The sequence below is a fragment of the Myotis daubentonii genome, chromosome 3 (assembly GCF_963259705.1).
Source record: "Myotis daubentonii chromosome 3, mMyoDau2.1, whole genome shotgun sequence".
In the NCBI taxonomy this organism is placed as follows: Eukaryota; Metazoa; Chordata; class Mammalia; order Chiroptera; family Vespertilionidae; genus Myotis; species Myotis daubentonii.
In genome coordinates this window covers 5,542,479-5,566,193 of record NC_081842.1, presented here as the reverse complement: position 1 = coordinate 5,566,193, position 23,715 = coordinate 5,542,479, and the positions used below count along the sequence as shown (strand labels likewise).

The following is a 23,715-nucleotide window of genomic DNA, read 5'->3' as shown; positions in this document are numbered from 1 at the left end:
TGAACGTCAGACACGTTTGCTCTGCTAGCCACTTTCTCCCTCTTTTTGCTCTCTCTCCGTGGCCTCCGTGACACAGGACTCTGGTCTCCTCCTGCCCCTCTGGGTGCTGGTGGGAAGGCTGTCTTTTGGGAAGTTTTAGTATTAAGGGGAAAAAGAAGAGGACGGTACTGGCAAAGGAGGAGCGTCTAGAAAGTTGTCTCTGACTGGAAGGTGAGAGTATGCCGGGGTGCTGTGAGAATGCTCTAGAATGTTCTAGACTAGAGCTGCAGATGGGATGGAGGAAGAGAGTGGTGGAAGGGGAGTCTGAGAGGGGAAGTGGAAAGGACAGGTGGGGCAGGATGGGCCTCTGAGGGGACAAGGCCTGGCTGCAGGGTAGGGAGGAGCAGGTCCCTCGTCCTGAGAAGACATTCCCTTCTCTACTCACCTCCAGGCATCCCATGCCCTCCCCCCCCACACACACACACACACAGCCCTGCATCCCCCCGCTGCCCCCCAACTTTTGTTTTGTTTGAGACAGTCTGGGGATGCAACCTGCAGGGAGTGTGGGTGAACGGTGATTTCCAGGTTCACAGCAACACAAGCACTGTGGCAAATACAAGCTGAAGTCAAAGAAAACACACCTGTGTCAATCAATCATTTTATTTTCATTTTCATGACACTTTGAAAGATCAGGGATCCAATCTATGCCTCAGAGATAAGTCAGCATGAAGATTCTAAAGGTACAATCATATCTGTCCACAAGGCTTGATTCCTTAAACTGAAATAATAGTTTCTCAAAAATATAAATATACCTGAGAGAAAGAAAATGCCAAAGAATGCCTGCAGCATAATGCCCTGGGTGTATAATTCCCGCAGGATGCCTCTCCCCTCCCACTACTGCCCCCTGGCCCTGACCCTTAAAGACCCTCCAAGAGATGGACTTTACTTTGAAAGTCCAAGTGAAACAAGAAATTTCTGTCTCTTACAAAGGAAGTATGTCAAGGTTGCTCAACATATTTTCCTAAACATATCAAAGTCGAATGTTAAAAATATTTTCCCAGACACAAAATAAGTATAGAAAACATCATTTAGGAGAACCAAGAAGGCGGCAAAGGTAAACACAAGTACTGGCCACCTCCCACAACCACATCAAAATTATAACTAAAATACAGAACAACCACCATTCAGAACCACCTGAAACCTGGCTGAATGGAAGTCCTACAACTAGAGAAGTAAAGAAGAAAGTGCATTGAGACTGGTAGGAGGGGTAGAGGCACAAAACGGGCTGATCCAACACGCACGTGTGGCGTATCTTGAATCAGGAGGGATATCTCCAAGGCCTCCCATGAGAAGCAGAGATCCCAGCCCCACACCAGACCCCCAGTCCAGGGTTCCAAAGCTGGGAAGGGAAGTCCCCATAACTTCAGGCTGTAAAAACCAGTGGGGATTGTGGCTGAGTGAAATGGAAGCTGCTGGAGTCCCAGGTGTTCCTCTTAAAGGGCCAGCACGAGAACTTACACAGTTCAGCTTCCTCTGAGCTCCAGCACCGGGCGGTGGTTTTGGGGACATACAGGGAGGAACTGGGCTGTCTGGCATTGGGGCAGGAACTCAGGGTGGCTTTCTCCCAGACAGGGGTGCTTTCAGAGATCATTGTTTCTGTGCTGGGACCTCCCCTGTCGCAGAGCTGACTGGCAGCCATATCTGAGTTTCCACCAGTGTTTTCCACACTGTTTTCTCTACCCTTGTGATTCCCTGAGACCCCATCCCATCCAATTTTCAGCCCCACCCAACCTGTTTGCAGCTACTTTTCCATACGAATGGCCTGTCCTGGCTAAGGCTTCAGAATTTGCTAAAATCTCTTAAACAAGCAGCAGCTGGAGTCAGTGTGCCCCAAACCTATCAATAAAAGACCCAACACCCTCAGCACTAGCACCAGCCTGCCTTGCCTCACAGCTGGACCTCACCTGAGCACTTCTTAACCCAATATAAATAACAGCCATCTCTCTGTATCTCCTGACGGGTGGCCCCAGGCAGTGGCTGACTTTGCACCTCCTGGAAGGTCCCAGAGCCAGTCACCTGGTGGACAGCTTCAGACCATAGCAGATTACAACTCTACACATCCACAAGGGACACACTCAAGGGAAAGACTCATTGAGCACCAAAGCCCCACTGAAGCAAGTCCTGTTCCATAGGGGTGTCTCCTGCACAGAAGCTCTTCCATTGTAGATGCAGCTGGTTCTCACATCCAATTTTCCTGGAGTCCAATTCCTCCCAGTGATGCCATTCAAGGCTCAACTACAACAAGACTGTGCACCCAGCCCACACAGGGTCACACCTAGAGTGTCCAGCTCAGGTGACTGGGGAGGCTGAGCCACTGGGCCCTTCAGTACTCCTATCATACAAGGCTACTCTACAGATTCCAGGAGACATAACAGCTCTATCTAATACATAGAAACAAACATAGGGAAGCAGCCAAAATGTGGAGACAAAGAAACATGTTACAAATGAAAGAAATGGAAGCAAGCAAGCTATTGGACACAAAGTTCAAAACAACGGTTATAAGATTACTCAAGGATCTTAATGAGAACATCAAAGGACAATGAGAGCTTCATGGGACTTACTGAGACTTTCAAGGATCTTAGTGAGAATGTCAAAGACATAAAAAAGACCAGTCAGAAATTAAGCACACACTAACTGAAATAAAGAATAATTTACAGGGATTCAACAGTAGAGTAGAGAATTCTGAGAATCAAATCAAGGATTTGGAATATGAAGAAGCAAAAAACACCCAATCAGAAGAGCAAAAAGAAAAAAGAATTCAAAAATATGAAGACAGTGTAAGGAGCCTCTGGGACAACTTCAAATGTACCAACATTCACATTATGGGAGTGCCAGAAGGAGAAGAGAGAGAGCAAGATATTGAAAACCTATTTGAAGAAATAATGACAGAAAACTTCCCTTATCTGGGAAGTTTTAAAGAAATAGACTTACAAGTCCAGGAAGCACAGAAGTCCCAAATAAGAGGAACCCAAAGAGGCCCACACCAAGATACATAATAATTAAGATGCCAATGGTTAAAGACAAAGAGAGAATCTTAAAAGAAGTAGCAATAGAAAAGCAGTTAGTTACCTACAAGGAAGTGCCCATATGACTGTCAGCTGATTTCTTAACAAAAACTTTGCAGGTCAGAAGGGAGTGGCAAGAAATATCCAAAGTGACTTACAACCATGATTACTTTACCCAGCAAAGCTATCATTTAGAATTGAAGGTCAGCTAAAGAGCTTCATAGACAAAAAAAAAAGCTAAAGGAGTTCATCACCACCAAACCAGTATTACATGAAATTTGAAGGGTATTCTTTGAGGAGGAGGAGGAGGAGGAGGAGGAGGAGGAGGAGGAGGAGGAGGAGGAGGAGGGAAGAGATAAAAAATATGAACAATAAAATGGCAATAAATATATATCTATCAACAATTGAATCTAACAATCAAAATAAATGAACAAGAAATCTAATGAACAAGATGAACTGATAAATAATATAGAATCAGAGACATGGAAACATGGAACAGACTGACGAATCTCAGAAGGGAGGGGGGGCGGCGGAGAGATTAACCAAAGACCTTATATGCACATATGCATTACCTATGGACACAGACAATAGGGTGATGAAGGCCTGGGGTAGGGCAGGAACTGGGTGGAAGGGGGCAATGGGAGGGAAAAAGAAGGATATCTGTAATTCTTTCAACAATAAAGATTTTTTAAAATAAATAAAAAAGAAAACATCATGTAAAAAATAATAATATTGTCCAGTTTAGTCCATACATTGCCAAATTTTCAGGAAGAGCACAAGTTTATCACATCTAGCTATAACTTAAAACTAACCAATGTAAGAACATTATGCTGTTTTAGTAATTTAATGTTTATTAAATGTGTACCATTATTAATAAATCATAAATACTTATGCCTACTCCCAAAATATGACATAAGAGTTTAGTAGATCCTTCTGAAATACAGGGAAACAATATTTTCAAGTATCATTCAATAACATAAAAATTTACTTTTATTTACTGTCTCTTAGGAAATACAAAATCTGACCACAACATCCCCTTGGTTGACATTAACTGATTTCTAATCATGCTGGATTTTCCTTGCTTTCTTATTTGACCAGGTATAAACTAAGCCAATTCTCCCCAATCTGGTATTTTCCAAAGCACAACTTAACTAAGGGTCTCATCACCTCTTTGGTTTCTCTCTCTGTGTGGGGACTAAAGGACGGGACCCTTGAGACCCTGGCCTTACACTGACTTCCCGGGAGCATGTGCGTGGCAGGGTCTCTGGGCCGGGCTGTGTAAATGCCACACTGGCCGTCTACACTCTGCACACATCGGGCACTAACTTCTTAACCCAGAGAAGGGAGGTAGTAGAACAAACCAATCATACAAAACAGTGTGACACCAGATACACTTGGCTCTGGAATTGATTTTTCCACTCAGATTTAAGGTTGATTGTGCCTGACAGCCTGTCACCTGTGCCCGTAAGTCCTTGAGCAGATGGTCACACACACTGACCCAGGCCAGATCCCATGTGCATGAGCTTCTGACAGAGCGTCTGACAGAAATGACCCACCCTGAGGGCTCAGTAGGTAGAAATATTAGAGCTTGACGCCTAGCCAGGTCTGCAGGGGAACTCAAAGCCAGAGATCAGGAAAGAGTGGTCTGCGGCCACCGGGCACATCATTGGCAGAGGCAAGACTGGGACCCCCTGTGATTCTCGGGCACCCCCACTTCTGATTAGCGGTAGGCACAAGCGCCTCCGGAATCTTCTTAGAGGCAAACATCTCCATGGAGCAGCCAGAAAGAACCAGCATCAGCCATGCTAGGGCCAATTCATCTCTGAGCCACTTAACCAGCCCAGGCCACACGCCAGTGTCTATCTGGGGAGAGAAGACCAGGGACTCTGCATCCAATTAAAAGAAACAGGAGTGTGTGAGGAAGATAGAAATTCTCCCTGGGAGCCAGCCAGGGCACCCCCGTGCTAAGGATCCTAACAACACCCATAACGGTGGGGAGAAAAAAGCCCCTCCGAGGCCTCAGGGACCTGGCAAGGTCATGGGAAGAGAAGGGAAACCAAGATGGACACTCTGGCCTTTGCAAAGCTCCTGCCGACAAGCCAATGGCCCGGCCCCTTCCTACAGAGACATGGCCTCGTGGACAGCCACTGGGCTGTCTGGCCAGCCCTGCACACTTGGCACGTATGACAAGCTCACAGTGATGGTTCACGGTGAAGGTCAGCGAGGCGAGGCTGTGGGACCCAGGTGTTGGGTCCACATCAGCCTGCATGTTGCTGTGAAGGTAATTTAAACATGCGGTAAACAGAAAAGCAGTAGCCTTCAGTAAAGAGTGACATTTAAGTGAGTAGACGTCGAGTCGAGCAGCTTACCCTTTATAACATGGATGGGCCTCATCTAACCCGTTGAAGGCTTCAGAGCACAGAGTGAGTTTTCCTGAAGACGGAATTGTTCTCAGAACTACAACATAGAAACTCAGCCTGAAGTTCCTGCCTTCACACTCAAGAACGCAACATCAGCCCAGCTGGCGTGGCTCAGTGGTTGAGCATCGACCTATGTGAACCGGGAGGGCAATTCCCAGTCAGGGCACAAGCCTGGGTTGTGGGCTTGATCCCCAGTAGGGGGTGTGCAGGAGGCAGCCGATCAATGATTCTCTCTCATCATTGATGTTTCTATCTCTTCCTCTCTCTGAAGTCAATAAAAAGTATATATTTTTTAAAAGAATGCAACATCAGCCCTTATTGGAGACAATTCCTTAAAATCAATGGTGCTCATCTCCACTTCCTATTGGTTCTATTTCTCCACAGGTCTCTGACTCACTCTCTGCATCTCATCTCCGCTTCTCTTCTGCGGCAGGAACCCCAACCTCATCTCCAGCCAGGCCAGAGCTCTCAGAGCCGACCTTAACTCCGCTCTCTTCCTCCTCCCTCCACCATGGTCAGCCAGGAAGCCTGAGTGTTTTCTCACTGTTGTACTTACTCCTGGAAAAATTTAAATTTTTACCATTCCTTCCAAAAAACAAAAGAAAAGAAAACCAACCACCATGTGATACCAAAAACATTTGGCTGTGAATTCATTTTTCCACTTATATTTAAGGTTGATTAGGTCTGGTAAGTAAAAATCATTTCTAAAATTAATTTAAAACTAATTTTTTGTTTGTCCGTATTCAGATTGGCGTGTGCCCAGCAGCCCTTTGTGGCTCTGTGCCCCACGCGGGGGGGGGGGGGGGGGGGGGGGAGCGGCTCTCCGCTCAGTTTCAGGGCCATTCGGAGAGCAGCGGTCCTTTCCTGGTGTCACCCCTGAAAAGCAGGAAAACGGAGAGGAACTCTCGAATCTAAGTTCCCACAGCCACAGATCCTTCCATTTACCGTCACACGGAGGACGTAAGCAGCGTTCTCTCCCAGGGACAGAACTGAGAGTTTGCTTCAAAAACACCTCAGCCCATGAAAAAGTTTCCTAATGTTCACATACGGACTTGTGGATCGTGTGCAACCAAAACAGAAATAAAAATAAGCGGCAATGACAATCTCTAAGAGGCTCCGGAGCTGGTGTCTGAGGGGGTTACATTCACTTAATCCTCGTCTCCAGCCCAGCCTTCCGCCGGACACCCCTTAGTGAGACCACCTTTAACCCAATGGATCCGTTTCTCCTATCTCCTCCCTCCGGGCACCACACCAGGGACCTGGACAGAGAGAGGAGGCCTGACCGATCGTTACCACCTCCAGGAAAAGAGCTAAAAAGCCAGCGCTGATGGGGCAAACGCTGAAAATGAATTCTTTAAAAATGTCACGAGAAAACAAGTACTGCCAAGTGGGAGGGAAATACCTTCTCATTGTTCCCAGGAGCCATGGCAGCCACGAAAGGAAACCACACGTGTGAAGCGCTCAGTCCATCACAGAGCCACCCGGTGCTAGTGGGGAGCCCGCAGGCACCACCTGGCCTCCCCCTTGCGGCCTGCAAACCCACGCAAAGGTGTTTCCACCACACCCCACGCAGCATGTGGCGCATGCTTGTGTAATACGTGTGCAGCTGATTGTGCAAAGGCGAGTACAAGTGAGCGCTCAAGCTCCACGCTCCCACCCAGCAGCTGAGAACGCTGGGGGCACCTGCAGAAGCAAACGTCGCCTTGCTCTTCTTACTGCTCCACGATACGGAGCAATCTACACACACTGCCTCAACCGGCACAATAGCCCTGTGAGGTGGGAACCACTACTGTCCCATTATTCAGATGAGAAAACTGAGATAAAAAGAAGATTAAGTAATGCCTGACCATCAGCGTGCAGAGGCAGCTGGCCGGACTGGCCTCAGCCACGCCTCACCCACCGAGCCCCCTGGCCACACGGACACACACACCAGACGAGGTGGGCATCTAAGCACAGACCCAGCCCTACGGCCCAACCAACCCATTTACCCTCGGACGCCACCCTCATCTTGGGGCTCAGGGGCAGCCCAGGCTGCTGGACGGCGGTACGTGGCCCTGGCAACAGCTGGGCTTCAGGAACCGTGCTCAATCCCTGGATTCCCAGCTGAGAAGGACGCTTTTCTGAACATGACCCGGCACGTCAGAGCAGCCGGGATAAGGGAACACGTCTGCAAGAAGCAGCCGGTCCCCACACACCCAAATGTTGTGAAAATAGGGCGCAGACCTCGCTTTGCAATTTAACACGGCCGTGACCGTCTTGCAGCAAACACCTGCTCTGAGTTCGGGCCAGAGCTTAGTCCAACGTGCTTGTTACGCAGACACGTGAGGCCTTTGCTTTGAGTGCTGGCAAAGTCAAGTCCAAGAAAGTCAACAGGAGGAACCGTTCATCCTGCGACCAGCAGCAAGACGGCCTTGCACGTCACGTGGCGGTGGCTGAATGGGCAGAGACCGCTGCAGAGAAGTGCCTCGCTTTCACGCCACCTGAAGAGCAGGCCGCACAGTCCTCCGGGGAGAAGGACGCTGCAGGTTGAACTCCACACCACAAAACAGCTGCTTCTTGGCCACACGAGAAATTCGAAGAAGATGAGCTTGGGTCAGGCTTGGGGAACAGACACGGGGAGACCGCCCCCCCGGACCAGGGCTCATCCAGCAACCAGTGTCCCGCGGGGTCCTGGAAAGCAACTTAACCCAAATGCACCTGGATTCCCAGAAAAGCTCCAGCACCCTTCCCTGGCCAAGCCTCGCGCCCACTGGCCTCCCGTTTGAACCTAGAGACCTAACGTGCAGATAGAGTGCGTCTGGAGCAGACAGGACGCCACCCGTGGCTCAGGGCACGTGTCATGCGCCTGGGGAGGTCAGCCGTGTGGCCAGGTCTGCACATGGGCCAGGCCCTGCGGTGATGTCTGAGTAAAATGTGTGCACACTGATGTGTCCGGAGCGGCCATTTCTCGGGGCCTGAGCTGCAGCCACTGCAGGCCAGCATCCGGGATGAGCTGGGTGCCAGGCTGCTAACAGGGACTCGCCCAGAAGACAGCTGGGGGGCAGAGGGTGTTCACCCCAGCATTAGCACTACAGAGCACACGGGTCAGGAGATGAGGAGGAGACACTCCGACATGGACAGAGGGTGCCATCAGCGAGGCTGCGCTCCGAGCCTCCTCACCGCATCCTCTCCCAAGGGAGGGCTGGGTCGCACAGGAGGGGGGCAGGAGGGACTGGATTCTGATGGCCTTCGAGTTTCCTCCCTGCTCCAGTGTGCTTTGGCCGTGAGCCCGAGGGCAAGTTCCCGTACCTCCCTAAGCCACCGTTTCCTCCGGTGTCAATGGGAATGGCAGCAGCCCCGCCTCGCCTGGATGCTGGCCCGCAACCTGAGAAGACAGAGGTGCTCATGGATCACCAGGTGCAAGGGTGTAGGGACGCAGGAGGTGGAATCTGCTATGGCTCGGGCACTAACTCGAAATGAATCGGCCGTTTCATTCGAGCTTGCGTTCTAGTTCAGATTTGGAAAACGACTGGAGTCACAGTTCCCCTCCCGGCTCCCCTCCCCTCTCCTTCCTGGCCCTCTGTGCCTCGCCCCTCCCGAGCCCCTGACCGTCCTCCGCGAGGCCCGCCCAGGGATGGTTCTCAAACATCCCCGCGGGTTGTCGGCTGCGGGCCCAGATGCGCGGCTCACTCGGCTGGACACGCCTCTCCCGTGGAGGCCTCCAGGGCCTTCCAGTAGATCAGCATCTCCTGGGGCTGCACGTGGTGGCAGGCCACGACCCGCCGGAAGCGGCAGGTGGAGAAGCGCAGGCCGCCCGGGAAGAAGGTCTGCTCCGAGTGCAGCTGCTCCAGGCCGATGCGCAGCTTGGCCAGGCAGAGCCCCACGAACACGTCCTCCAGCTTGAGGAAGGGGACGCTGTCCGAGACGTCGTACACCTGGCTCGCCACGTCGCCCGAGAGCACGTAGGCGGTGCCCGAGCAGAAGGGCGGGTACCTGTCCCACGGGTACTCGTGCCGGCTGACGAACCACTTGCTGCGCTTCTCGCGGATGGGCAGGTCGTGCAGCTTCAGGAAGCCGGTGACGAACCGGGCCGTGCGGTTCTTCCGCAGCAGCAGCTCCACCAGGTAGGAGACGTTCACGAACATGTCGGAGTCCGTCTTCATCACGAAGGCCGCCTGCGGGCAGAAGTGGTGGACCCACTCGATGCCCATCATGGTCTTCAGGGTCAAGTTCAGGTACACGTCCAGGAAGTCCTTCTGGATGATGTCGCGGTGCCGCCGGCCCTCCTGGGCCACCGCCAGGGCCGCGGCCTCGCTGGGGGTGGTGCCCAGGAGGAAGACCGTCTCGGTCCGTTTCCCACGCACGACCCTCTCCCTGCCCCACGTCTTCCGGATGGCCGTGCGCGCAGACAGCTGCTCGTGGGAGGACGTCACCAGCAGGACCAGGAAGGGGGGGTCCCGCCGGCAGTCCACGGCGGGGAGCTGGAGGAACCTCCCGCTCTCCTTCTTGAAAATGAATGGCCCTCCTCTAAACAGGGCCAGGTCGTGCATGCTGAAGTACAGGCAGAGGGCGCCCAGCACCACCAGCGCCATGTACAGCCACCTCAGCTTCGCCGAGGCCATCTGAAAGGCACAAAGTCAAACCGTCAGGCCCGGCCGGCGTGGCTCAGTGGTAGAGCATCGACCTATGAACCTGGAGGTCACCGTTCGATTTCCAGTCAAGGGTACATGCCCAGGTTGTGGGCTCCATCCCCAGTAGGGGGCTTGCAGGAGGCAGCTGGACGATGATTCTCTCTCATCATTGATGTTTCTCTCTCTCTCTCCCTCTCCCCTCCTCTCTGAAATCAATCAAAAAAAATGTTTTTTAATTAAATGGTCAGACCTCGGGAGCAGGAGGGCACGTTCACTTTACCCAGGAGGCTGGGGCGGGGGACAGGTTGGTGTTTTAGAAGCTCTGGAATCTCGCCGCACACAGGACAGAAGCCGGGCCTCAATAGCGACACACAGACGGCTGCGGGGTCATTCGCTCACAGTAAGTGATGAGGACCAGGGAGCGGACACTGGTCCTGGCCCCCAGGCCAGCCAGCCCTTCACGTGAGGGTCTCGGAGTTCTCATCTAGAAGGACATGCGGCCACATAGCTCACCAGCTCCCTCCAGTTCTGCCCTTCTCTGAGCCACGGGAAGTGCAGCTGCAGAGCCTGCAAGGACGGAGGCCACGTGCTCCCGATCTAAACACCTGGACCACCCTTCTTCTCTGCTGGATTTAAGCACCATGTTATCCTCCCAGAAATAAAAAGACCGGTCTTCTGATTTGCACAACTACCTTGAAACGCCACACCCTACCAGAGGTGGTTGTTATTTTATTGTTCCAGGTTACTTTTTTTAAAACGTATTTTTATTGATTTCAGAGAGGAAAGAAAAGGGAGATAGAAACATCAATGGTGAGAGAGAATCACTGATCGGCTACGACCTGCACGCCCCGCACTGGGGGTCGAGCCTGCAACCTGGGCATGTGCCCTGACAGGGAATCGAACTGTGACCTCCTGGTTCATAGGTCGATGCTCAACCCGAGTCACACCGGCCGGGCTGTTCTAGGGTACTTTATAAAGGCACCTGTCTGATTCTGTCATCTTTTGCCCATCCATCTCTGTGTGTTCTCAACAAATCCAGGATGATCTATGCTAATGTCAACATTAAGAAAGCAAATAACTCACGTTTTCCTGGATAAGATGAACCTGTGGTTTGAAAGCTAAGCCACAGGGTAGATTCCAAGAGGAAATTCGTTACAAACTGTGGTCAGCATAGGCCGTTCTCCACTCTCAGGTCCTGGCTTGTTTCTTTACCCAAAATGGTCCTCTTTCCCAGGAATCACTATAAGGGGGGAGGGGGGAGAAACAGCGTCATTCAAATCACACGTGCCTCATGGGCAGCTCTTCACCAGCTGCTGTGCTCAGGGTTTGCTCTAGTGTGACCTTCCCACCTGCCTATATAACCTTGGGAGAATGTTAGAGCCCGACCCCAGGCTCACTTTTCTCATCTGTAAAATGGGTCCAATGGAGACAAATTCCACCACACGGTTCACCTGTCAACAACAATAACATCATGCAAGTACCCGAGCATCGTTTAGGACAGCACCCGGAGCTCTGTAAGGAGACCAAGTCAGTTACAGTCCAACTTCTCATGTTGATATCGAACTGCTCTACAGAGTGTGGCTGATGCTTAACACACTTCACAGAGGGAAGAAATCCATCAATTCTCCATTCAGGGTCCGTGTCTTCAAAACGTCCTCCTAGGTGAGAGGGGCCGGGAAGAAAAGAAAATAACCGAGTGAAATGAAGAAAGGGTTGGTTGTATTGGTAGCGAATGAGGACCTCAAACTTTTATTCAGTTAAAGTTTTGTTCCAAATATATCCAAGTATGTTCAGAAAAGAAGTGGAACCATGAGGGAGCTTTCCAGAAGCAGCTAACTCTCAGGAGGCCGACGTGGTCCAGTTCCTGTTCTTCTCACCTCCCCCCACCTGCCCCCCAGGACTCCCCTCCAGCCAGAGCCCCCACGCTGTCAGAGGAATCGCTGCCCGAGAGGAGGAGGAGTCTGAGCCGGCCTTCGCAGGATGCTAAGAATTCTATTCCCTCTTTCTTCCTTTGTGAGCGTATCTATTTGCAGGCCTAGGATGTGTTTTAGAGAGAAACATGAAAACCCAATGCAGCCGAGCCAGCCTGGCTCAGTGGTTGAGCATCACCCTATGAACCAGGTCATGGTTCAATTCTCGGTCAGGGCACATGCCCAGGTTGAGGGTTCTATCCCCAGTGTGTGTATGTGTGTGTGTGTGTGTGTGTGTGTGTGTGTGTGTGGCGGGGGGGGTGGGGGTAGGAGGCAGCCAATCAATGATTCTCTCTCATCATTGATGTCTCTATCTCTCTCTTTCCCCCTTCCTTTCTTGAAATATTGAAATCAAATATTTTTAAATGCAAGAGAAAGGTGATATTCCTCTATTCTGCTTCCTGTCTCAGACACATTGCTCGTCCAGGAGGCCGCCTCAGTAGTAAACCTAAGCTCTTGTGCCCCAGTGCCCCCTTTCTCAGGGCCCTTCCCCAGGGCCTCAGTCCCCCGGGTGGACGCGCGGCTCACTGCTGCACTGGTCTCTTGCTGGACGCCAAATGGCACCCGGGAGGCAGAGCCGGTGGCAGGGCCCCAATGGGCCAAAGCTCACTGCGTTATTGTTTTTTATGTGAATTGGAACATTCTTCCTACCGACAGTGCAGTGGCTGAGAAACCGCTCTGCAGACATCACAGCTCACAAACCATTTACAAAGCATCAGCATCTTTGAATGAGTCTATGAGGACCTGATCCCACCTTCCAGTGGAGGTAGGTTCAGGAGCTCACCCAGAACCACAGGGGGCATGTAGGGAGCGGCTATAGGATTAAGCCTTGGACTGACCTGTGGCAGGGCCACAAACAAGTCCCAGCCTGGAGGACAGAGCTCTCCTAGCATAATTAACCTGCCCTTGTAGCCCTCCCTAACTCCTTCCTAAGTAGCTAATGGGCTGTGGGAGGTGCAGCAAGTGTTGCCAAAACAAGAACCTTTGTATACATGTTAATCCACCCTTGTTTTCATCAGACTGTATAAAACAAATGCCCTGTATCGGCTCTGGGTCACTGTCTCTCCATCAGAGGACAGCTGTCCCACCCGGCCCCAGCTTTTTCCTTCTATCTCTGTGTCTATCTCTTTCTTTCATTTTCTCAATCCCCAGCCACCCCTACTCAGGAACTGGACTGTGCTCTAGCAGCGCTAGACGTGGAAAAGAGAGAAATATTTATATTTGGCTCCTGGATCCAGGTACCTGAGTACTGGGGAACTCTCAAAAGTCAGAGGAGGGGGTCACTCTGAGAAGTGTGCCCTGCAACAAATTAAAGAAGTAAGGTAAGGATCTGATTGTTGCATTAGCTGGGTGTAAAACATGGATAATTCAGGGCTTCAGGAAAGAGGTTTCTAAGTTAAATTTCAAGACTTTAACTGAGACATAGCTTTGGGACATTTCAAGGGCCCTGGAATGATTCAAGGATTTATTTTCTCCTCTTAAAAGAAATATTTTTAAACTAAATTAGGCCGACCTAATATACTCAAAATCACGTGGGAAGCTTTATCAAATAAAAATTAATAACTGTGTTCTGTTTAAATACTTATAAGCAATTGGTTCTAACAAAGTCCACAGTCAAATTTGCAAAAAGAATACTGGTTAAAAGTAAATTTAAAAAAGGAGAAATTTTAAAATCTCTTCTACTACTATTTACAAAGTAAACCAAAAGTTATTATTCGGGCATTAAATCTCACCATTAATGAGACACCATAAGGAAAAAGAAAGTTACTTTTACTTGAGATGTATGCATTGCAGTATTGGCCAGCATGTTTCTCTCTTACTAGTTTTTCTGAAAAGCAACCAAGTTGATTGTTCTGTTTAAAAGAAAGTAAAGGTTTTTAAAAGAAACTCCCTAAATGTGGCTTAGAGATTTCCTCTAGGAAAAAATACAGTGGGAAATGCCCTTCAGATACCTAGGAACTGTACTTAAAAACAATGTATTAGGCCTCAGAAGGTATAACTACGAAAGGATTACCTCAAGACCTTCAATGACTTGTAAAGGTTGTTAGAGGACATTAATTAGTTAAGACCTTATCTAAAACTCTCTAAGGAGAAATGACAAATTTATTCAATACTTAGAATCCTAAGGAAGTTTTTATTAAGTGTATGCAAAGACCTACAGAGTCAATTTTCTAATTTCGTGACTTGCATGTAACAGCAGTTTGCAACCATCTAAAAAATATTAATGCCAAGCGGTTTGGGGCCATCTAGAAAACCCCGTCTTCCCTAAACCAAGGACACTTAAAAGTAAATAATTCGAATTTTGCCTCCCTAACCAAAGCTTATGTCTATATACTCAAAAAGACTGATAGCAGAAATCCAGTTAGTGTCATTTACTGCCCACACCCTAGGACAAATAAAGTTAGAAAACAAACCTTATCTCAGACTGATTTAAATTGACATAAGTGTATGTGGCAGGGGAACTAAGACAGACCGTGGAAGGTTACCGGAGGTTTAATGTTGTCACAGAGGCTAGTCTCTCACCTGGAGATTACTTATCATGGAAGCATTTTATCTGTGTTTGTGCTAATATTGGACCAGCCTGCATTCAGGGAAAGGTCCGAGATGCAGCGAGGAAAGCATTGGGAAAATGAATGCCCCTCCAGGACTGATGATGATAATTTAATGCCCCCTAAGCAGGGAAACTTCAAGCAGGGCCAGCCCCGGCCCCACCAAACAGTAGGGTCTTATCCTTAACCGCACTGCAGCCTTTCCAGCTGGCTTGGTCCCAAAACCAACTTTGGAAACCTTTTACCATGCCACCCAGGAAGTGCAGGTTCAGACCTCAGTCCCACCTCCCGATATGTACTAACCCCAGAGATGGGACCGCAGGCCATTGCTACAGGAGGGTATGGTCCCCTTCCCCGTCATGATGGGATTAATGTTAGGGAGGAGCAATTTGACATTGAAAGGATTTCAAGTCCTCCCTGGGGTGACAGATCAGGACTATACTGGAGAAATTAAAGTAACGGCACAAACAATTAATACTAACCATTATCCTGCAAATAAAGTCTTACAATTTCTCTCAGTTACTACCTTTACCTTCAGGCATTAACCATTTTTACAGATGGATCCAGTTCTGGAAAGACTGGATACTATGCAGGAGGGGAATAAAGGTCCTTCAAACCCCTTATATTTTAGCACAACGGGTAGAAATACAAGCTCTTATTTATGCCAGATTTTGCTACGGAGCCCATCAACCTATATAGAAGCGGTTCTCAACCTGTGGGTCGCAACCCCTTTGGCGGTCGAACGACCCTTTCACAGGGGTCGCCTAAGACCATCCTGCATATCAGATATTTACATGACGATTCATAAGTGTAACAACATTACAGTTATGAAGTAGCAACGAAAATAATTTTATGGTTGGGTCACAGCATGAGGAACTGTATTTAAAGGGCCAGTAGGTTGAGAACCACTGCTATATAGTGATAGTGCTTATTTGTAAGTATGGCCACAATTATTGAAACAGCTACTATAGGGCACACTAATTTGGAGGAACTCTCATTTATTTTTCAGCCTTCAAAAGGTCACTAGAGAACGACAATTTCCCTGCTTTATTGGTCATATCCGATCTCATTCAGGTCTCCCTGGTAAATGAAGCTATTGACCACCTCCTTGCTATAATGCAAATGGCTACCCCATTTTCTCTTGCCCAGTCCTCCCATGCTTTGCATCATCAAAATGCTGCTGCCTTGCGCAAACAGTTCCATATTTCTCGGGAGCAAGCTCGTCCAATTGTTAAGCAGTGCCCTCAGTGTGTAATTCATTGCCCTGTACAATCGTTGGGGGTTAATCCTAGGGGTCTTAGACCTAATCAAATCTGGCAGATGGATGTCACCCACATCCCTGGGTTTGGTAAGCACAGACGGGTACATGTTAATGCAGATACCTGCTCCCGCTTTATCGTTACAACTCCCCAAACAGGGGAAAGCGCCAAGCACATAATTAATCATTGCTTAGCCGCCTTTGCAATACTAGGACCTCCCTTAGAGCTAAAAACAGACAATGGACCCGCATATGCTAGTTCTTCTTTTCAGCACCTTTGTCAGCAATATCAAATTTGTCATAAAACTGGTATTTCTTACAACCCTCAAGGTCAAGCAATAGTGGAAAGAGCCAATCGTACTCTTAAAATGCAATTGCTAAAAGAAAAAGGGGGAGGCGGATGTTATGTGTCACCTCAAAACAAACTCAGTCATGCTCTTTATACTTTAAATTTTTTGAATTGCGATGCAGAGGGTCTTACAGCAGCCGAAAGGCATCGGGCCTCCTGTACAATAGCCGCCGCCAGGTTAGCCCGGTGGAAGGATGCACAAACCAGACAAGAGTTTTACCAGATTCAGTAACGATGTGGGGAAGAGGTTGTGTTTGTATCTTTCCAGAAGGAGCAGCACAGCCAATTTGGGTGCCAGAGCGTTACCTGCGTCACCACAAAGGGCCCAGAGAAGCTCCTTGTCCCTTCGTTCAAAAGACTGAGAGTTGCCCCGATGACAGCGATGCGGAAGAAGAAAATGAATGCTACGCAAGGGACCGGGGTGCCAACATGGGGTCAGCTGAAGGAGTTAACAACTGAAGCCCAGCAGATGGTAGAAAAGCAAGGAGTGGAAGCTACTCCCTCAACCATGTTTCTGGCTATGCTAGCGTTGGTCAGCTGCCGGTCTTCTGCAAAGTCTTGCGCAGCCAAATCTGAGGACTCAGAAAATATACACCAGCAGCAAAAGAAACTTTCATTTAGTAGCTAAAAAATGTTAACATATCTGTAGTTTGATTTCTCTCTTATTGCTGTGTTGCATTGGCATTGTTTTGTTATTATTTTAATAGCTAGAGTTTTGCTCTTGATGTCCAAGTTTTAAAATGTTAACATGTCTGTAGTTTGGTTTTTGCATTGGCATTGTTTTGCTATTGTTTTAATAGTCAGAGCTTTGTTCTTGATGTTAGCTTAAAAACAAAAGAAAGGGGAGATGTAGGAGAGCGGCTATAGCAGGGGTTCTCAACCTGTGGGTCGCGACCCCTTTGACGGTCAAACAACCCTTTCACAGGGGTCGCCTAAGACCATCCTGCATATCAGATATTTACATTACGACTCATAACAGTAGCAACATGACAGTTATGAAGTAGCAACAAAAGTAATTTTATGGTTGGGTCACAACATGAGGAACTGTATTTAAAGGGCCAGAAGGTTGAGAACCACTGGGCTATAGGATTAAGTCTTGGACTGACCTGTGGCAGGGCCACAAACAAGTCCCAGCCTGGAGGGCAGAGCTCTCCTAGCATAATTAAACCTGCCCTTGTAGCCCTCCCTAACTCCTTCCTAAGTAGCTAATGGGCTGTGGGAGGTGCAGCAAGTGTTGCCAAAACAAGAACCTTTGTATACATGTTAATCTACCCTTGTTTTCATCAGACTGTATAAAACAAACGCCCTGTATCGGCTCTGGGTCCCTGTCTCTCCATCAGAGGACAGCTGTCCCACCCGGCCCCAGCTTTTTCCTTTTATCTCTGTCTGTCTCTTTCTTTCATTTTCTCAATCTGCAGCTGCTCCTACTCACGAACCGGACCGCTCTCTAGCCATGCTGGACACGGAAAAGAGAGAAATATTTATAGGGGCAGAGCCACCAGTGGACAAAGCCACCAGGGGACAGAGCCAACAGGGGACAGAGCCTGACCAGAACGTTTCTAGGGAGATAAGTGTGTATCCCTGGGTTCTGGCCCCCACAGGCCCGCTGAAGGCAGGAGCCCGCAGCATAAAGCAGCTACGCCTTCCCGGGGGCAGAGCCATGAACAGGTACTGTCTCAGCTATGGAAGCCCCATCTTCCATGCACACCTGGACCTGGCTGTGAGGCCCAGGCTGTGAGGACAGACTGTGAGGCCCAGGCTGTGAGGACAGGCTGTGAGGCCCAGGCTGTGAGGCCCAGGCTGTGAGGACAGGCTGTGAGGACAGGCTGTGAGGCCCAGGCTGTGAGGACAGGCTGTGAGGACAGGCTGTGAGGCCCAGGCTGTGAGGACAGGCTGTGAGGACAGGCTGTGTGGCCCTGGCTCTGAGGACAGGCTGTGAGGACAGGCTGTGAGGATAGGCTGTGAGGACAGGCTGTGAGGACAGGCTGTGAGGACAGGCTGTGAGGCACAGGCTGTGAGGCCCAGGCTGTGAGGACAGGCTGTGAGGACAGGCTGTGAGGACAGGCTGTGAGGACAGGTTGTGAGGACAGGCTGTGAGGCACAGGCTGTGAGGCCCAGGCTGTGAGGACAGGCTGTGAGGACAGGCTGTGAGGCCCAGGCTGTGAGGACAGGCTGTGAGGACAGGTTGTGTGGCCCTGGCTCTGAGGACAGGCTGTGAGGACAGGCTGTGAGGACAGGCTGTGAGGCCCAGGCTGTGAGGACAGGCTGTGAGGACAGGCTGTGAGGCCCAGGCTGTGAGGACAGGCTGTGAGGACAGGCTGTGTGGCCCTGGCTCTGAGGACAGGCTGTGAGGACAGGCTGTGAGGATAGGCTGTGAGGACAGGCTGTGAGGCACAGGCTGTGAGGCCCAGGCTGTGAGGACAGGCTGTGAGGACAGGCTGTGAGGCCCAGGCTGTGAGGACAGGCTGTGAGGACAGGTTGTGTGGCCCTGGCTCTGAGGACAGGCTGTGAGGACAGGCTGTGAGGATAGGCTGTGAGGACAGGCTGTGAGGCACAGGCTGTGAGGACAGGCTGTGAGGACAGGCTGTGAGGACAGGTTGTGAGGACAGGCTGTGAGGACAGGTTGTGAGGCCCAGGCTGTGAGGCCCAGGCTGTGAGGCCCAGGTTGTGTGGCCCAGGCTGTGAGGACAGGCTGTGAGGACAGGCTGTGAGGACAGGCTGTGAGGCCCAGGCTGTGAGGCCCAGGTTGTGTGGCCCAGGCTGTGAGGACAGGCTGTGAGGACAGGCTGTGAGGACAGGTTTTGAGGCCCAGGCTGTGAGGCCCAGGCTGTGAGGCCCAGGCTGTGAGGCCCAGGTTGTGTGGCCCAGGCTGTGAGGACAGGCTGTGAGGACAGGCTGTGAGGACAGGTTGTGTGGCCCAGGCTGTGAGGACAGGCTGTGAGGACAGGCTGTGAGGCCCAGGCTGTGAGGCCCAGGTTGTGTGGCCCAGGCTGTGAGGCCCAGGTTGTGTGGCCCAGGCTGTGAGGACAGGCTGTGAGGACAGGTTGTGAGGCCCAGGCTGTGAGGCCCAGGCTGTGAGGACAGGCTGTGAGGACAGGTTGTGAGGCCCAGGCTGTGAGGCCCAGGCTGTGAGGACAGGCTGTGAGGCCGAGGTTGTGTGGCCCAGGCTGTGAGGACAGGCTGTGAGGACAGGCCGTGAGGACAGGCTGTGAGGCCCAGGCTGTGAGGACAGGCTGTGAGGACAGGTTGTGAGGCCCAGGCTGTGAGGACAGGCTGTGAGGACAGGCTGTGAGGACAGGTTGTGAGGACAGGCTGTGAGGCCCAGGCTGTGAGGACAGGCTGTGAGGACAGGCTGTGAGGCCCAGGTTGTGAGGCCCAGGCTGTGAGGCCCAGGCTGTGAGGACAGGCTGTGAGGACAGGCTGTGAGGGACAGGCTGTGAGGACAGGCTGTGTGAGGGACAGGCTGTGAGGACAGGCTGTGAGGCCCAGGCTGTGAGGCCAGGCTGTGAGGCCCAGGCTGTGAGGACAGGCTGTGAGGACAGGCTGTGAGGGACAGGCTGTGAGGACAGGCTGTGTGAGGGACAGGCTGTGAGGACAGGCTGTGAGGCCCAGGCTGTGAGGCCAGGCTGTGAGGCCCAGGCTGTGAGGACAGGCTGTGAGGACAGGTTGTGAGGACAGGCTGTGAGGCCCAGGCTGTGAGGACAGGCTGTGAGGACAGGCTGTGAGGACAGGCTGTGAGGCCCAGGTTGTGAGGCCCAGGCTGTGAGGCCCAGGCTGTGAGGACAGGCTGTGAGAACAGGTTGTGAGGACAGGCTGTGAGGGACAGGCTGTGAGGACAGGCTGTGAGGCCCAGGCTGTGAGGACAGGCTGTGTGAGGGACAGGCTGTGAGGATAGGCTGTGAGGCCCAGGCTGTGAGGCCAGGCTGTGAGGACAGGCTGTGAGGACAGGTTGTGAGGCCCAGGCTGGGAGGCCCAGGCTGTGAGGACAGGTTGTGAGGCCCAGGCTGTGAGGACAGGCTGTGAGGACAGGCTGTGAGGACAGGCTGTGTGAGGGACAGGCTGTGTGAGGGACAGGCTGTGTGAGGGACAGGCTGTGAGGCCCAGGCTGTGAGGCCCAGGCTGTGAGGACAGGCTGTGAGGACAGGCTGTGTGAGGGACAGGCTGTGAGGACAGGCTGTGAGGCCCAGGCTGTGAGGCCAGGCTGTGAGGACAGGCTGTGAGGACAGGCTGTGAGGACAGGTTGTGAGGCCCAGGCTGGGAGGCCCAGGCTGTGAGGACAGGCTGTGAGGCCCAGGCTGTGAGGACAGGCTGTGAGGCCGAGGTTGTGTGGCCCAGGCTGTGAGGACAGGCTGTGAGGCCCAGGTTGTGTGGCCCAGGCTGTGAGGACAGGCTGTGAGGACAGGTTGTGAGGCCCAGGCTGTGAGGCCCAGGCTGTGAGGCCCAGGCTGTGAGGCCCAGGTTGTGTGGCCCAGGCTGTGAGGACAGGCTGTGAGGACAGGCTGTGAGGACAGGTTGTGTGGCCCAGGCTGTGAGGACAGGCTGTGAGGACAGGCTGTGAGGCCCAGGCTGTGAGGCCCAGGTTGTGTGGTCCAGGCTGTGAGGACAGGCTGTAGGACAGGTTGTGAGGCCCAGGCTGTGAGGCCCAGGCTGTGAGGACAGGCTGTGAGGACAGGTTGTGAGGCCCAGGCTGTGAGGCCCAGGCTGTGAGGACAGGCTGTGAGGCCGAGGTTGTGTGGCCCAGGCTGTGAGGACAGGCTGTGAGGACAGGTTGTGAGGCCCAGGCTGTGAGGCCCAGGCTGTGAGGACAGGCTGTGAGGACAGGTTGTGAGGCCCAGGCTGTGAGGCCCAGGCTGTGAGGACAGGCTGTGAGGACAGGCTGTGAGGACAGGTTGTGAGGACAGGCTGTGAGGCCCAGGCTGTGAGGACAGGCTGTGAGGACAGGCTGTGAGGCCCAGGTTGTGAGGCCCAGGCTGTGAGGCCCAGGCTGTGAGGACAGGCTGTGAGGACAGGCTGTGAGGGACAGGCTGTGAGGACAGGCTGTGTGAGGGACAGGCTGTGAGGACAGGCTGTGAGGCCCAGGCTGTGAGGCCAGGCTGTGAGGCCCAGGCTGTGAGGACAGGCTGTGAGGACAGGCTGTGAGGGACAGGCTGTGAGGACAGGCTGTGTGAGGGACAGGCTGTGAGGACAGGCTGTGAGGCCAGGCTGTGAGGCCCAGGCTGTGAGGACAGGCTGTGAGGACAGGTTGTGAGGACAGGCTGTGAGGCCCAGGCTGTGAGGACAGGCTGTGAGGACAGGCTGTGAGGCCCAGGTTGTGAGGCCCAGGCTGTGAGGCCCAGGCTGTGAGGACAGGCTGTGAGAACAGGTTGTGAGGACAGGCTGTGAGGGACAGGCTGTGAGGACAGGCTGTGAGGCCCAGGCTGTGAGGACAGGCTGTGTGAGGGACAGGCTGTGAGGATAGGCTGTGAGGCCCAGGCTGTGAGGCCAGGCTGTGAGGACAGGCTGTGAGGACAGGTTGTGAGGCCCAGGCTGGGAGGCCCAGGCTGTGAGGACAGGTTGTGAGGCCCAGGCTGTGAGGACAGGCTGTGAGGACAGGCTGTGAGGACAGGCTGTGTGAGGGACAGGCTGTGTGAGGGACAGGCTGTGTGAGGGACAGGCTGTGAGGCCCAGGCTGTGAGGCCCAGGCTGTGAGGACAGGCTGTGAGGACAGGCTGTGTGAGGGACAGGCTGTGAGGACAGGCTGTGAGGCCCAGGCTGTGAGGCCAGGCTGTGAGGACAGGCTGTGAGGACAGGTTGTGAGGCCCAGGCTGGGAGGCCCAGGCTGTGAGGACAGGCTGTGAGGCCCAGGCTGTGAGGACAGGCTGTGAGGACAGGTTGTGAGGCCCAGGGTGGGAGGCCCAGGCTGTGAGGCTCAGGCTGTGAGGACAGGCTGTGAGGCCCAGGCTGTGAGGCCCAGGCTGTGAGGACAGGCTGTGAGGCCCAGGCTGTGAGGACAGGCTGTGAGGACAGGCTGTAAGGACAGGTTGTGAGGCCCAGGCTGTGAGGCCCAGGCTGTGAGGACAGGCTGTGAGGCCCAGGCTGTGAGGACAGGCTGTGAGGAACGGCTGTGAGGACAGGCCGTGAGGACAGGCTGTGAGGACAGGCCGTGAGGACAGGCTGTGTGGACAGGCCGTGAGGACAGGCTGTGAGGACAGGCTGTGTGGACAGGCTGTGAGGACAGGCTGTGAGGCCCAGGCTGTGAGGACAGGCTGTGAGGACAGGCTGTGTGGACAGGCCGTGAGGACAGGCTGTGAGGACAGGCTGTGTGGACAGGCTGTGAGGACAGGCTGTGAGGCCCAGGCTGTGAGGACAGGCTGTGAGGACAGGCTGTGAGGACAGGCTGTGAGGCCCAGGCTGTGAGGACAGGCTGTGAGGCCCAGGCTGTGAGGACATGCCGTGAGGACAGGCTGTGTGGACAGGCTGTGAGGCCCAGGCTGTGAGGCCCAGGCTGTGAGGACAGGCTGTGAGGACAGGCTGTGAGGCCCAGGCTGTGAGGACAGGCTGTGAGGACAGGCTGTGAGGCCCAGGCTGTGAGGCCCAGGCTGTGAGGACAGGCTGTGTGGACAGGCTGTGAGGACAGGCTGTATGGACAGGCTGTGAGGCCCAGGCTGTGAGGACAGGCTGTGAGGACAGGCTGTGAGGCCCAGGCTGTGAGGACAGGCTGTGAGGAACGGCTGTGAGGACAGGCCGTGAGGACAGGCTGTGTGGACAGGCTGTGAGGACAGGCTGTGAGGACAGGCTGTGAGGACAGGCCGTGAGGACAGGCCGTGAGGACAGGCTGTGAGGCCCAGGCTGTGAGGACAGGCTGTGAGGACAGGCTGTGAGGCCCAGGCTGTGAGGACAGGCTGTGAGGCCCAGGCTGTGAGGCCCAGGCTGTGAGGACAGGCTGTGAGGACAGGCTCTGAGGCCCAGGCTGTGAGGACAGGCTGTGAGGCCCAGGCTGTGAGGACATGCCGTGAGGACAGGCTGTGTGGACAGGCTGTGAGGATAGGCTGTGAGGACAGGCTGTGAGGCCAGGCTGTGAGGACAGGCTGTGAGGCCAGGCTGTGAGGACAGGATGTGAGGACAGGCTGTGAGGACAGGCTGTGAGGCCCAGGTTGTGTGGCCCAGGCTGTGAGGACAGGCTGTGAGGACAGGCTGTGAGGCCCAGGTTGTGTGGCCCAGGCTGTGAGGACAGGCTGTGAGCCCCGGCTGTGAGGCCCAGGCTGTGAGGACAGGCTGTGAGGCCCAGGCTGTGAGGACAGGCTGTGAGGACAGGCTGTGAGGCCCAGGCTGTGAGGACAGGCTGTGAGGACAGGCTGTGAGGCCAGGCTGTGAGGACAGGCTGTGTGGACAGGCTGTGAGGCCCAGGCTGTGAGGACAGGCTGTGAGGACAGGCTGTGAGGTTCAGGCTGTGAGGCCCAGGCTGTGAGGACAGGCTGTGAGGACAGGTTGTGTGGCCCAGGCTGTGTGGCCCAGCCGGCCGGGCAGTAAGGAGCA

General features: G+C 52.9%; 1 protein-coding gene across 3 annotated transcripts in view; it reads right to left on the bottom strand.

The window, feature by feature from the left end:
* Positions 1–509: 509 nt before the first annotated feature.
* Positions 510–23,715, bottom strand: part of B3GALT5 (beta-1,3-galactosyltransferase 5) — a 39,650-nt gene continuing 16,444 nt past the window's right edge. For 2 of the 3 annotated variants that reach the window (XM_059686488.1, XM_059686489.1), the window contains exons 2-3: positions 11,158–11,314; positions 510–10,065 (exon numbers count right to left, since the gene is read on the bottom strand). In XM_059686488.1, coding sequence (XP_059542471.1) covers positions 9,130–10,065 — 936 coding nt within the window. In that variant the 5' untranslated portion in view covers positions 11,158–11,314 and the 3' untranslated portion in view covers positions 510–9,129. Of the gene's footprint in view, positions 10,066–11,157; positions 11,315–11,555; positions 11,732–23,715 lie in introns of those variants that run through there. The other variant, XM_059686490.1, reaches the window with a different exon arrangement.